The 16,686-nt window shown below is 41.5% G+C and overlaps 1 protein-coding gene across 1 annotated transcript in view; it reads left to right on the forward strand.

Annotated features, from left to right (window-relative positions):
• Positions 1-16,686, forward strand: part of arfgap3 (ADP-ribosylation factor GTPase activating protein 3) — a 46,113-nt gene that overhangs the window by 19,081 nt on the left and 10,346 nt on the right. Inside the window, exons 5-10 of the mRNA XM_080754158.1 lie at positions 3,217-3,297; positions 5,744-5,852; positions 10,230-10,289; positions 11,378-11,424; positions 12,010-12,158; positions 16,314-16,448. Of these exons, the coding sequence (XP_080610284.1) occupies positions 3,217-3,297; positions 5,744-5,852; positions 10,230-10,289; positions 11,378-11,424; positions 12,010-12,158; positions 16,314-16,448 (581 nt within the window). The remainder of the gene's footprint in view (positions 1-3,216; positions 3,298-5,743; positions 5,853-10,229; positions 10,290-11,377; positions 11,425-12,009; positions 12,159-16,313; positions 16,449-16,686) is intronic.

The raw sequence follows: 16,686 nt of genomic DNA on the forward strand, positions 1-16,686 counted from the left end.
ATCTTGGGTGGTCCCAAATGTTTAGCTTAATGTGAAACATTGTTTTTCCACTCAACAGTATACAGAGGCTATCTGCACATTTCTAAAGAGACAATTTAAGGACTTTTTAATACTTTTAAAATGATAAATTAAATATTAGGGGCAGAAATTGTGAAAATATCAGATCTACATGCTCACGCCGCCCTGCGTTGTGAGGTGTTGTGAGCATGTAGATCTGCTATTTTCACAAGGCCGTGTTTTACAAAATGTAACGCCTCAACTCTTTGTCCAAACAGTGAGGCATTGTGAGCTTGAAGATTAGCTATTTTCGCCATCTGTTGGAACCAAGTCAAATAAATGCAAGGCCTACAATTCTCTGTCTGTCTGTCTGTCTGTCTGTCTGTCTGTCTGTCTATCTGGCAATATCCTCAGGGTGTCCAGTCAAAACACCACAAAACTGACATTCAAGGAGTAGTTCACCCCCAAAATGACTTATTTTTTCAATGTATTACTCACGCCATGGAGACTTGAGTTCAATAGAAAAAAAGTCACTTTGGGGGTGAACTACTCCTTTAATGAAATGTTTTTCTTCTCTTCACCCACACCAAATGATCACCACTCTGTTTTGTTACACACGTGTGGTTCTAAAGATGAAAGAAAAATGCAGGGCATTCACAATCCGGCTAATTAAACAACAAACAAATTGGAATTATCAGAAATATTAGTTAGTCGCACGCATACTGTACCAACAAAACACAGTAAGTCCAAATGGAAAACAAATACACTTGCACTGATCTGAAACATTCTCTCCCAGTGAACTTGACTGACCAGGGAACAAAGACAGACTGGTGCCACTCATCAAGCAGAAGCCACTGATCAAAAGAAGGCACTAATTGACCACACCTGGCTTGGTGGCCTGAGTGGTGTAGTATAGTGTGTTGACAGCAAGGCTTATACAGGCCAACCTACTCTGTCCCTGGCATGTGCGAGGTGCTTGTAGATCTGTGAGGTGCTTGTAGATCTGCTGTATTGGGTTTTTTAACTAGTTTGAAGTGTTGGTGCCATGCTGTGACAGCTTGAAGCAGGGATGGCTCCCCACAAACCCAATTGTGATGAAAAATATTTATGAAATAAATAAATGAAATATATATATATATATATATATATATATATATATATATATATGTGTGTGTGTGTGTGTGTGTGTGTGTGTGTGTGTGTGTGTGTGTGTGTGTGTGTGTGTGTGTGTGTGTGTGTGTGTGTGTGTGTGTGTGTGTGTGTGTGTGTGAAAGACAACTGACTTTTATGTAAACCATACTATATGGACAGTTTGTTCTGCATGTCACTATGCTGGAAAGTGTCCTAATCGGGAGATAAGCCCTGGGGGTCCCTGGAGGGGTGGAGGTTGTGGATTGGCAGGCAAGGAGTGTGTGTGCAAAGTTTGGCATTGAGTAATATGCTGGCTGTGTACACATGTTCACAGCTGCGTCAGTTCAGGAAAGGCTAAGGTATGGCAACATGACTGGTGTCTTGCAAGACACCAATCATGTTGCCATACCTTAGCAACAGGCACGATGAAAAGTACATTTAATTATTTCCCCCCTGTAGCCAAGGTATGGATAAGCCCACAGTGTCCCTCTGAGGGTCCCCCGACCTCACTTTGAGAACCGACCACGGACCACTTGATAAGCCCACAGTGTCCCTCTGAGGGTCCCCCGACCTCACTTTGAGAACCGACCATGGACCACTTGATAAGCCCACAGTGTCCCTCTGAGGGTCCCCCGACCTCACTTTGAGAACCACCACGGACCACTTGTTAAGCCCACAGTGTCCCTCTGAGGGTTCATGTAAAACTACTGGTCGTGGACACCACCTAGGGCCTGTGTACATATGGCTCTCTGCTGCCCCCCATTAAGAAACTATAGACGGCACAGACCGTGTACACGAAGGGCAGGAGCAAGTGGTCAAGTCCCATAGAATCTATGGGAAATGTACGAAGTCGTGTACAAAGTCACCGGTTGGTCCACGAGCCATAGTTTTTTCCATTGTAGCTCCCTACAGTGTACACGAATATGATTATTATTATTATTATTATTATTATTAGCGTTTTGGAGAATGAACTGGCTTTTGTTTTGCATTCTGTTTTGGTTGTTACCTCATTGTATTCATTCAGACTCAGCCCCGATTTGTGAAAATATAAAACCAGTTTGATATTGTCGTAACAGAATCTGGGTCTCAAGTCGGGATAAAAATCGAGTCGGACCACTACCTCACATTTAACGATTGAGTAACGACTGAATCACGGGAGCGCGCCGCGACTCGCCTCGATTTTATTACGACTGAGAAATCTTGGTCCCATCCTCTTTTACAGTACACTTTAAGACATAATGACAGAATAAAGCCATAATAAGAAATAATGTGTTGGTAATTAGAGCTAATATATTTTATTAGACAGAAACAAAGACAGAATAGTAGAAAGAGCGAATACATTCTCTGGCACCGTCACCTGCCGCGGAACTGCAGCGGCAGACACTGCCGCAAGACCGCTAGTTCAACCAGCAGTCGCACTGCATCGCCGGCGATAGGACCAGCAGTCCCGCCAGTAGGACCGGCGGCCGCCGCACGGACCGGCAGGTCCCGTAGCGGTAAACTGCCCGTCCGTGCGGTGGTGGCTGAGACAGAATAGCAGAAAGCGAATACATTATCTGGCACCGGCATCGCTGGTAACTGCCGCGGCAGCCACCACCGCACGGACGGGCAGTTTTCCCGCTACGGGACCTGCCGGTCCGTGCGGCGTCCGCCGGTCCTACTGGCGGGACTGCTGGTCCTATCGCCGGCGATGCAGTGCGACTGCTGGTCGAACTAGCGGTCGTGCGGCAGTGTCTGCCGCTGCAGTTCCGCGGCAGGTAACGGTGCCAGAGAATGTATTCGCTCTTTCTACTATTCTGTCTTTGTTTCTGTCTAATAAAATATGTTGGCTCTATTTACCAACACATTATTTCTTATTATGGCTTTATTCTGTCTTATTATGTCTTATTATGTCTTAAAGTGTACTGTAAAAGAGGATGGGACCGAAATCTTTTCAAAGTTGTTAGATGTAAGGCTAGCTTTAGCCAATCACAATGCACCCTTGGAAGTTGGAACTAGCTGTAGTATAAGTAATTAATGCTAATAAGAATCCGCTGATGTGTGTAATGGTGACAGTGATGTCACTAACATCTCTCCTGTCTCGTTCAGTTATGGCTGGACAGTCAGGCCCCCCTGTCCCCAAGGTCCCTAGATGACAAGCAAGAGGATTTCTTCAGCCTGCACACAGAGGTGAGTGTGTTGTTATCTTGAAAATCACACCTAGTATCGAGCCCTAGGGGACCCCAGCAGTGTGGGGGGGGGGGGGGGGGGTACCTAGTATCGAGCCCTAGGGGACCCCAGCAGGGGGGGGGGGGGGGGGGTACCTAGTATCGAGCCCTAGGGGACCCCAGCAGTGTTGATTTCGTCGACAAAAACGATGACGAAAAATATTTGTCGACTGTGTTTTTTTCACTGACGAAAACTAAATAACAACAAAATAAAAACTAAGCTGTGATGACTAAAACTAAGACTAAATATATTGTCAATTTTCGTCAACAAAATAAAAACTAGACTAAAACGTTAGGGAGGGACTGGTGGTCATTTTATGTTTGGTTGCTCTCAGGTGTGCTGAAAATGGCAGATCTACAAGCTCACAACGCGTCGCGCTGCGTGCTATTTTCAGCACGCAACCAAAGATCAGTCATTACGATGCCATCAAGGCCTGCAAAAATACATTTTAGTTGACTAAATCAACTGTAGATTTAGTCGCCTAAAATCTCATGATATTTAGTCGACTAAAATTTGACTAAAACTAAAACTTTTCAGGTGACTAAATTATGACTTTTATTCAAAAGACTATGACTAAAACGAAATCAAAATTTCCTGTCAAAAACAACACTGGACCCCAGTCAACTTAGTACATGGGGTTTTAAGTTAATCAGATGTCATGTACAGATCCATCTAAAAATATATACCGGTATATATTGTGCTCAAGTAAAATGTCTTCTGTAATATAATTAGACATTTTAAACTTTCATATATTCTACATACATTGCGCATGCAGTGACATATTCAAAAACCTTTTTTGTTTTATGGCATACATACAGCTCATGAATATCAAAAATCCATTCCTCGAAATATTACATTACACCGAGACCACTCAAAACAAGGATTTATAATATCCATACCTCGAAATATTACATTACACCGAGACCACTCAAAACAAGGATTTACAATATCCATACCTCAAAATATTACATTACACCGAGACCACTCAAAACAAGGATTTACAATATCCATACCTCGAAATATTACATTACACCGAGACCACTCAAAACAAGGATTTATAATATCCTTACCTCGAAATATTACATTATACCGAGACCACTCAAAACAAGGATTTACAATATCCATACCTCAAAATATTACATTACACAGAGACCACTCAAAACAAGGATTTATAATATCCATACCTCAAAATATTACATTACACCGAGACCACTCAAAACAAGGATTTACAATATCCATACCTCAAAATATTACATTACACCGAGACCACTCAAAACAAGGATTTATAATATCCATACCTCAAAATATTACATTACACCGAGACCACTCAAAACAAGGATTTATAATATCCATACCTCAAAATATTACATTACACCGAGACCACTCAAAACAAGGATTTACAATATCCATACCTCAAAATATTACATTACACCGAGACCACTCAAAACAAGGATTTACAATATCCATACCTCAAAATATTACATTACACCGAGACCACTCAAAACAAGGATTTATAATATCCATACCTCGAAATATTACATTACACCGAGACCACTCAAAACAAGGATTTATAATATCCATACCTCAAAATATTACATTACACAGAGACCACTCAAAACAAGGATTTATAATATCCATACCTCAAAATATTACATTACACAGAGACCACTCAAAACAAGGATTTATAATATCCATACCTCAAAATATTACATTACACCGAGACCACTCAAAACAAGGATTTATAATATCCATACCTCAAAATATTACATTACACCGAGACCACTCAAAACAAGGATTTACAATATCCATACCTCAAAATATTACATTACACCGAGACCACTCAAAACAAGGATTTACAATATCCATACCTCAAAATATTACATTACACCGAGACCACTCAAAACAAGGATTTATAATATCCATACCCCAAAATATTACATTACACCGAGACCACTCAAAACAAGGATTTATAATATCCATACCTCGAAATATTACATTACACCGAGACCACTTAAAACAAGGATTTATAATATCCATACCTCAAAATATTACATTACACAGAGACCACTCAAAACAAGGATTTATAATAGAGAAATGTCAACCTTCTGAAGTCAGAGTTGCTTGAAGTCCAGTGGGAAGTTTCTGCAGGCAGTGATGATTTGGTGGTGGTGTTACTAATTTACGTATTGTGCGTGTGCATGCGTGCATGCTTGTGTGTGTGTGTGTGTGTGTGTGTGTGTGTGTGTCGTGTGTGTCGTGTGTGGTGTGTGTGGTGTGTGTGGTGCGTGCGTGTGTGCGTGCGTGCGTGTGTGTGTGTGGGGTGTGGTGTGGTGTGGTTTGGTGTGGTGTGGTGTGGTGTGGTGTGGTGGGGTGTGTGTGGTGTGTGTGTGTGTGTGTGTGTGTCCAGGTTGTTCCAGAGATCCAGAACACGGCCCAGATGACTCTCAGCTCCCCAGTAGAGAAGCCTCCTCCTGCCCAGGACCCCCAGGACCCCCAGGACGCTACAGACAATAATGGTAATGTTACTGTACTTACTGTACTGTTACTGTACTGTACTGTTACTGTACTGTACTGTACTGTACTGTACTGTACTGTTACTGTACTGTACTGTATTGTACTGTTACTGTACTGTACTGTACTGTTACTGTACTGTACTGTTACTGTACTGTACTGTTTTGTACTGTTACTGTACTGTACTGTACTGTACTGTTACTGTACTTACTGTACTGTTACTGTACTGTACTGTACTGTACTGTACTGTACTGTACTGTTACTGTACTGTACTGTACTGTACTGTTACTGTACTGTTACTGTACTGTACTGTTACTGTTACTGTACTGTTACTGTACTGTACTGTTACTGTACTGTTACTGTACTTACTGTACTGTTACTGTACTGTACTGTTACTGTACTTTACTGTACTGTACTGTTACTGTACTGTACTGTTACTGTTACTGTTACTGTTACTGTACTGTTACTGTTACTGTACTGTTACTGTACTGTACTGGTACTGTACTGTACTGGTACTGTTACTGTACTGTACTGTACTGTTACTGTTACTGTACTGTACTGTACTGTTACTGTACTGTACTGTACTGTTACTGTACTGTTACTGTACTGTTACTGTACTGTATTGTTACTGTATTGTTACTGTACTGTACTGTACTGTTACGGTACGGTACGGTACTGTACTGTACTGTACTGTTACTGCACTGGTTCTCAACCTTTTCAGGCTGTGACCCACAAAACTGGGGACCCCCCCCCACCCCGACTAAGACAGGAGTCTCAAACTCAATTTACCTTGGGGCCGCTGGAGGCAGAGCCTGGCTAAGGCTGGGCCGCAGCCCCAGCGCACATGCACGCGTGCGCAGCGTGTGCGCATGTGCAGCGCGTGCATGTGCGCGTGCACATGCACTAATAAAACAAATAAGTGCATGTGCACTAATTTGTTTTATTATTATACTGTAGTTTCATACCAGTCTAACAACTACTGTATCTATCTCCTCATCAAAGAAATAATAAAAAAAATCCAATCTCCTCAAATGTATTTTTTAAAATACATTAATAAGATGTAAACAAGTTGTGTTTAACTTATGGAACATGTACTGTACTGTTAACTGTACTGTATTATTAACTGTTTTGAGGTTCATATAAAATGGGCCACACTAACATTAAACTTTCATATTAAGGTGGGGGCCACAAAACATCGTCTCGCGGGCCACAAATGGCCCCCGGGCCGCCAGTTTGAGACCCCTGCACTAAGAGTTGAGGCATTACATTTTGTATAACACGGTTTTATTATGAAATTAGCAGATCCACATGCCGATAGACTATTTTCACTGAATTACACTGTTCATTTGTAGAATCTCATGTCATATAACCCCTGAATTACACTGTTCATTTGTAGAATCTCATGTCATATAACACCTGAATTACACTGTTCATTTGTAGAATCTTATGTCATATAACCCCTGAATTACACTGTTCATTTGTAGAATCTTATGTCATATAACCCCTGAATTACACTGTTCATTTGTAGAATCTTATGTCATATAACCCCTGAATTACACTGTTCATTTGTAGAATCTTATGTCATATAACCCCTGAATTACACTGTTCATTTGTAGAATCTTATGTCATATAACCCCTGAATTACACTGTTCATTTGTAGAATCTTATGTCATATAACCCCTGAATTACACTGTTCATTTGTAGAATCTTATGTCATATAACACCTGAATTACACTGTTCATTTGTAGAATCTTATGTCATATAACCCCTGAATTACACTGTTCATTTGTAGAATCTTATGTCATATAACCCCTGAATTACACTGTTCATTTGTAGAATCTTATGTCATATAACCCCTGAATTACACTGTTCATTTGTAGAATCTTATGTCATATAACACCTGAATTACACTGTTCATTTGTAGAATCTTATGTCATATAACACCTGAATTACACTGTTCATTTGTAGAATCTTATGTCATATAACCCCTGAATTACACTGTTCATTTGTAGAATCTTATGTCATATAACCCCTGAATTACACTGTTCATTTGTAGAATCTTATGTCATATAACACCTGAATTACACTGTTCATTTGTAGAATCTTATGTCATATAACCCCTGAATTACACTGTTCATTTGTAGAATCTTATGTCATATAACCCCTGAATTACACTGTTCATTTGTAGAATCTTATGTCATATAACACCTGAATTACACTGTTCATTTGTAGAATCTTATGTCATATAACCCCTGAATTACACTGTTCATTTGTAGAATCTTATGTCATATAACCCCTGAATTACACTGTTCATTTGTAGAATCTTATGTCATATAACGCCTGAATTACACTGTTCATTTGTAGAATCTTATGTCATATAACCCCTGAATTACACTGTTCATTTGTAGAATCTTATGTCATATAACCCCTGAATTACACTGTTCATTTGTAGAATCTTATGTCATATAACCCCTGAATTACACTGTTCATTTGTAGAATCTTATGTCATATAACACCTGAATTACACTGTTCATTTGTAGAATCTTATGTCATATAACCCCTGAATTACACTGTTCATTTGTAGAATCTTATGTCATATAACACCTGAATTACACTGTTCATTTGTAGAATCTTATGTCATATAACCCCTGAATTACACTGTTCATTTGTAGAATCTTATGTCATATAACGCCAGGTAAACATGCACATCTTTCCACCTGAGATATGGTGTGTCACAGAGAAACTGACTGAACATAACTTTAACCACTTGAAGGTTCACCAAAAAAAGCTGATCTACAAGCTCACAAAGAATTGCACAAACGTTCACTTTCACGTTCACGTTCATTTTTCTAAAATAGTTTTTTAATAGTTCAAGTATTAAAATGAATGGTTAAAGGACCTACCATGAATTTTCACTTTTTCTATTTTAAAACCTTTTTTTGGGGTCCCACTGGCACCTTCTATCCTCACAAAGTCCTATTTCTGACCATTGTGTCTTTCTCTGGTTTTGGGAAGACAGAGATGAAAAGCTTTCCACGGGTTCTCAGAACAGTGCTGTTCTGAGAGTTGATCCGTGTGACGTCACACGGATTCCTGTTTTTTTTTTTCAGAGTAAAAAAAAAAAAAAAAATCAAAAACATTTTTTTTCAATTTTTTTTTTCCAAAAACTTTTTTTTCAAAAAAACTTTTTTTTTCAAAAAACTTTTTTTTTTTTCAAAAAACTTTTTTTTTCAAAAGAATTTTTTTTTCAAAAAACTTTTTTTTTCTCAAACATTTTTTTTTCAAAACATTTTTTTTTACTTTTTTTTTTATACATAAATACAATGCAGGTGGGGTTGATTGTCTAATGTAGATTAACTTTCTGTAATGTCTGGTCTAGCAACGGTCGCCCTGTGTCATTTGACAGTAGGCCTATAACATACAACAGGGGTCTTCAACAGGGGGTCCGTGACCCCCAGGGGGTCCGCGGAGGTACTGCAGGGGGTCCGCGAAATTATTGCTAAAAAAAAAAAAAAAAAGATTTAAAAAAATGTGTTTTTTTTTTTTTTTTTTTTTCACATTTATGTTAAAAAATAAATCATGATTCTATCCATTTTGAATAGCTTGAATACATGATTACTATGCAATTGACAGATTGTTGATATTATTGACATTGGTTCTCAGTTAATAAGTAGTATGTTTAGAAATGGTAGTGGTACGGCCCACCCTGCTCGCTGTAACTTGTACATGTTTAAAATAAAAAATATGTCGTAGCCCCGACCCCCCCACCCTACGAGGTGGTAGGGGGTCCCTGCTCCATCTCCCCATCAGTTTGGGGGTCCCCGGCCTGAAAACGTTGAAGACCCCTGACATACAACATAGGCCTACAGTAGGCTATAATCAGAGCTGCAACAATATCCTATTTTTGTATTGGCCCAATATTAACATTATTTGTTGTCAACGTGGGGTCCGGGGAGGAGTGAAGAGGAGGGGAGGGGGGAGGGGTGGAAAAACCCCACTAGATGCGCCCCTGAGCAAACAGAGGCCGTTTTGGTATTGCAGCTGGAGAGCCTCATTATAGTAGAGCTAGAACAAACAAAAAGAATGGTCAGAATGTTTGTTGAGGGTTAAAACCTGTCTAAGACTTAATTTTGAGCATATATTTATACAAAAAATATAGTTTTAAAAGCATGGTGTAGGCCCTTTAAAGTCTTATTAACCCCTGTCTCTCGTCCTGTCTCAGGTAACTCAGAGGAGGGACCCACCGTCAACATGCTGAGTGTTTCTAACACCTAACCCTAACACCTAACCCTAACCCTAACACCCTAACCCTGACCCTAACCCTAACCCTAACCCAATGAATGGTTAAAGTCTTATTAACTCCTGTCTCTCCTCCATCTCAGGTAACTCAGAAGAGGGTCCCACCGTCAACATGCTGAGTGTGTCTCCCAAAGCTCATGCAGGTGCGTTGAGGCATAAATCTAGATATCATATATCTATCTTCTATCTAAATATCTAACTATTCATTTAGTGAACGTCCGTCTGTCCGTCTGACCATCTGCATGCTGACATCACTGATACTACACAGTTTCGCGGCCATGGTAACCGTCTGTCTGCAAGCCGACATCACGTCATATTCTGACGTCATAGTACTGACATCACTGACTGGCCTGGACACGGAACTCCATGTATGGGCATAAAGATCTGCCCAATGGGCACTCCAACATGGAACACCATATATGGACATAAAGATCTGCCCAACGGGCACTCCAACATGGAACACCATATATGGGCATAAAGATCTGCCCAATGGGCACTCCAACATGGAACACCATATATGGGCATAAAGATCTGCCCAACGGCCACTCCAACATGGAACACCATATATGGGCATAAAGATCTGCCCAATGGGCACTCCAACATGGAACACCATATATGGGCATAAAGATCTGCCCAACGGCCACTCCAACATGGAACACCATATATGGGCATAAAGATCTGCCCAATGGGCACTCCAACATTACTTCTGAGACTCCTACATCCAAATCCCTCAGATACTGTGCACACACCCCACACACAGGACAGTACTGTATAAGCTACAATTAGGGGTGTAACGATACATTTAATGGTGATACGATACGCATCACGATACATGGTTGAAGATTACTATAGTATCTTCAACCATGTAGCGTGATGTATCATAGACGATTATTGGTTCATTCATGGAGATACGATTCGATTCAATGATTGATTTGATTCAATGATTTAAATCAATCGATATAGTAACTATTTAGCAAAGAAATTAAAACTGTGAAACGAAAAGAGAAAAATGTCTTAGCTTCATATGTGGTCATGGAGGGAAGGGGAGTGTTACAGTAGTGCTATGGGTTTAGGTGGAGTCTGAAGAGGTGAGTCTTCAGTCCACGGTAGAAGCTAGGGAGTGAGTTTATCCCACACTTTGGGGGCCAGGAGGGCAAATTGTATTATAGGACGAGTGGATTTTTGTCCTGTATATTTGTTGTATTATATTTGTTGTATTCCTCTTCCCCAGATGCCCCCTCTGTTCTGAAGAAGAAACCCACTGCTACCAAGAAAACGGTACTGAGCACTTTATCTGGCCTTGGTTTGTACTGAGCACTTTATCTGGCCTTGGTTTGTACTGAGCACTTTATCTGGCCTTGCTTTGTGCCCATGCATGCATAAAGTTCACATGGCATTTGGAGTCAGAATCCTAGAGGACATTTTCTAAAGCAGGGGTCTCTCTCTCAACTAAGGGGTCAAGGACCCCTTAGTTGAGAGAGAGATGAAGCAGGGACCCCCACAACCCGTTCATAGATTCCATATAGTTTCATTGTTTGACAGCACAATCATCAGTTTATTTTGGATTCATGTCAATTTGTGTTTTCAGATATTTAACCACTTGAGCCATCATTAACTAATAAACTTGAGCCGAAAATAGCCGATCTACAAGCTCACAACGGCTCGGGCTGCGAGGCGTTGTGAGCTTGTAGATCTGCAATTTTTGGCTACAGTTATCAGAATATGGACACTAGGGTTTCAAGTGGTTAATATAAAAAGGATTGGAAGATTTGGAGGACCCCCTGTAGTAACTCTGAGGACCCCTTGTTGAAGACCCCTGTTCTAAAGGGTTTCTCTGTATGTGTGTGTGTGTGTCTATCCTAGCTGGGCTCTAAGAAGGGTGGTCTTGGAGCTCAGAAGGTGAGCAACCAGGGCTTTGCTGAGCTGGAGAGGAGAGCCTTGGCCGTGGACAAACAGAGAGAGAAGGACGACAGCTCTGCTGGGAGGAGCCCTGCTCAGTCTGAGCAACACATGTAAGACATACTCACTGTTCTGATGAGACACTCACTGTTCTGATGAGACACTCACTGTTCTGATGAGATACTCACTGTTCTGATCAACACATGTAAGACACACTCACTGTTCTGATCAACACATGTAAGACATACTCACTGTTCTGATGAGACACTCACTGTTCTGATCAACACATGTAAGACATACTCACTGTTCTGATGAGACACTCACTGTTCTGATGAGACACTCACTGTTCTTATCAACACATGTAAGACACACTCACTGTTCTGATGAGACACTCACTGTTCTGATGAGACACTCACTGTTCTTATCAACACATGTAAGACACACTCACTGTTCTGATGAGACACACTCACTGTTCTGATGAGACACTCACTGTTCTGATGAGACACTCACTGTTCTTATCAACACATGTAAGACACACTCACTGTTCTGATGAGACACACTCACTGTTCTGATGAGACACTCACTGTTCTTATCAACACATGTAAGACACACTCACTGTTCTGATGAGACACACTCACTGTTCTGATGAGACACTCACTGTTCTTATCAACACATGTAAGACACACTCACTGTTCTGATGAGACACACTCACTGTTCTGATGAGACACTCACTGTTCTTATCAACCCATGTAAGACACACTCACTGTTCTGATGAGACACACTCACTGTTCTGATGAGACACTCACTGTTCTTATCAACACATGTAAGACACACTCACTGTTCTGATGAGACACACTCACTGTTCTGATGAGACACTCACTGTTCTTATCAACACATGTAAGACATACTCACTGTTCTGATGAGACACTCACTGTTCTTATCAACACATGTAAGACATACTCACTGTTCTTATCAACACATGTAAGACATACTCACTGTTCTTATCAACACATGTAAGACATACTCACTGTTCTGATCAACACATGTAAGACACACTCACTGTTCTAACAGTGATCAACACATGTAAGACATACTCACTGTTCTTATCAACACATGTAAGACATACTCACAGTTCTTATCAACACATGTAAGACACACTCACTGTTCTGATCAACACATGTAAGACATACTCACTGTTCTGATCAACACATGTAAGACATACTCACTGTTCTTATCAACACATGTAAGACATACTCACTGTTCTTATCAACACATGTAAGACACACTCACTGTTCTGATCAACACATGTAAGACAACTCACTGTTCTTATCAACACATGTAAGACATACTCACTGTTCTTATCAACACATGTAAGACACACTCACTGTTCTGATGACACACTCACTGTTCTTATCAACACATGTAAGACATACTCACTGTTCTGATGAGACACTCACTGTTCTTATCAACACATGTAAGACACCCTCCTACGCATGTTTCTATGTCAGCGGTGCTCAAACCTTTTCATGTGAAGGACCCCCAAAATGATATGTCTTTGGCCACGGACGCCCATCTCAAAATATTTCGTTCCAGGGACCCTCCCAGAAGCAAGTATTTGAGTTACAAATGTTCACTTTAAAAAATATATATTCAAAGATGTGCACAAATGTTCATGATTTTTCAAAAAATTGCAGATCTACAAGCTTGCAGCGCAGCACTTTACAATCTAAAATATAAACCCTTGTTGTAAAAAAAAACCCAAAGTTGTCCTTGAAGGGGCACTCCACCACTTTTCAACCTATGTTCATATAATTGGTCCTCACTCAAAAAAAGAATTTCAGAGGAGGGCTGTGGGCAAGTCGGAAACCCATAGTCTTGTGACATCATCGATTGCCAATCCAGCTTATAGAAACTGCAGGCTTTCTATTCCTGAAAAGTTGCAATTTTAAAGTGGAAGCCATTGTTCTCGCGATAATAAAAATCTTTTTTTTTTTTTCAAAAATATTGATTAATTTCTTTTTTTGGAAAATGATGATGTCACAAGACGATGGATTCTGAACTTCCCACAGCTCTCCTAGGAGACTTGGACTGAGTAGAAAAAAAATTGTGATATTTTATCATCAACATTAGTGAGGACCTATTATATGAAGACAGGTTGAAAAGTGGTGAACTACTCCTTTAAGTAAAACAATAAACACTGCGTGCATGCTTCAATCACCAAATGAATGGTTTGATGTGAAATGTCCGCCATGCATTTTCACATTGTTTACCCGTGGCGCTCCCATCGTGCATGGACCTTGAGACAGCACATTGTTTACCCGTGGCGCTCCCATCGTGCATGGACCTTGAGACAGCACATTGTTTACCCTTGGCGCTCCCATCGTGCATGGACCTTGAGACAGCACATTGTTTACCCGTGGCGCTCCCATCGTGCATGGACCTTGAGACAGCACATTGTTTACCCGTGGCGCTCCCATCGTGCATGGACCTTGAGACAGCACATTGTTTACCCGTGGCGCTCCCATCGTGCATGGACCTTGAGACAGCACATTGTTTACCCGTGGCGCTCCCATCGTGCATGGACCTTGAGACAGCACATTGTTTACCCGTGGCGCTCCCATCGTGCATGGACCTTGAGACAGCACATTGTTTACCCGTGGCGCTCCCATCGTGCATGGACCTTGAGACAGCACATTGTTTACCCGTGGCGCTCCCATCGTGCATGGACCTTGAGACAGCACATTGTTTACCCTTGGCGCTCCCATCGTGCATGGACCTTGAGACAGCACATTGTTTACCCGTGGCGCTCCCATCGTGCATGGACCTTGAGACAGCACATTGTTTACCCGTGGCGCTCCCATCGTGCATGGACCTTGAGACAGCACATTGTTTACCCTTGGCGCTCCCATCGTGCATGGACCTTGAGACAGCACATTGTTTACCCTTGGCGCTCCCATCGTGCATGGACCTTGAGACAGCACATTGTTTACCCGTGGCGCTCCCATCGTGTATGGACCTTGAGACAGCACATTGTTTACCCGTGGCGCTCCCATCGTGCATGGACCTTGAGACAGCGCTCACTGTTCCTACAACCAGGGATGAACGAGGCCTTGTCCTTCTCCTATTGGTTCATTCTTCCATCCGTGTTGAGGTTGTGTTTGTGTGGTTTTGTCATTTGTCGTGGCTCTCTGCCTACGCCACCACTTGTTTAATTTAGGTCTAAAATTATGTCATGCTTTAACTATTGAAAAATAGCAGATATACAAGATCTGCTATTTTTGAAAAATCGTGATTCTTTTTAAAAAAAGTCTTTGAATATATCTTTTTAAAAGCGTACATTTGTAACTCAAATATTTGTTTCTGGGTGGTCCCTGGAACAACATGTTTTGAGATGGCCAAATACATGTCATTTTGGGGGTCCTTGACTTGGAAAAGGTTTGAGAACCACTGATTTTAGTAGAAGGATTTAGAAGACTTTTATCGTGTCAAAAATATTCAAAGACTTGCTCAAATGTTCACTATTTTTTGAAAATAGCAGCCGCGCTGTGAGCTTGTAGATCTGCAATTTTTTAATAGTTAAAGCATCAAATAATGGTTAAAGTGGTTCATATCTGAAGTGACACAGATTTGCGTTCTGGTCTAAATGGCTTAACACTTATGTTGCAATGATTCTTTCTCTTCAATGTCCTGCGATGCCATGGTCTCCATAGACTTCCATGTAAATTATAGTGGACGAATCGTGCACGCCCACGCCTAGATGATGCACCACGTGTGCGCACACTGTTCACAGCTTTCAAACAAAAAAATCCGCTTGGAAATCCGTTCAGGCATTCATGATTTATCAGCCATTATGTTTTCTTCAGATGTAAACAAACATGGCTGCCATGTTTAAAAGAATGGGTTGGTATGGGGGTTAAACATGCAATTTCGCGATCGCGATCATGCCTAATACATTTCTGGAGGTCCCAAAAAAATGTTTTGGAAAAAAATAATTGAAAAAATGTTTTTTTTTTTTTCAAAAATGGCCCAAACTCTGGAAACTCGGGGTTGGCACCAGATGTGTTAATTGCTCCTGACTTGACTAAATCTTTCTCTCTCCCTCCCTCCCTGCCTCCCTTCCTCCCTTCCTCCCTTCCTCCTCCCCCCCCCCCCCCCTCCCTCCCTCCCCTCCCTCCCTCCCTGCCTCCGTTCCTCCCTTCCTCCCTCCCTCCCTCTCTCCCCCCCTCCCTCCCTCTCTCCCCCCCTCCCCCCTCCCTCTCTCTCCTCAGCGCTCCATCCCTGCGTCTGGCCTACAAGGACCTGGAGGAGCAGAGGAGACATGAGAAGAACCTGAAGGGTCTTGAGGGCAACAAGAACAAGAAGGATCAGGCAGACAGACTGGGAATGGGGTTGAGTATGAGGAGGTACAGTAGACTGGGCATGGGGTTGAGTATGAGGAGGTACAGTAGACTGGGCATGGGGTTGAGTATGAGGAGGTACAGTAGACTGGGCATGGGGTTGAGTATGAGGAGGTACAGTAGACTGGGCATGGGGTTGAGTATGAGGAGGTACAGTAGACTGGGCATGGGGTTGAGTATGAGGAGGTACAGTAGACTGGGCATGGGGTTGAGTATGAGGAGGTACAGTAGACTGGGCATGGGG

Source organism: Nannobrachium achirus (genome assembly GCF_963921795.1).
Source record: "Nannobrachium achirus genome assembly, chromosome: 23".
Lineage (NCBI taxonomy): Eukaryota > Metazoa > Chordata > Actinopteri > Myctophiformes > Myctophidae > Nannobrachium > Nannobrachium achirus.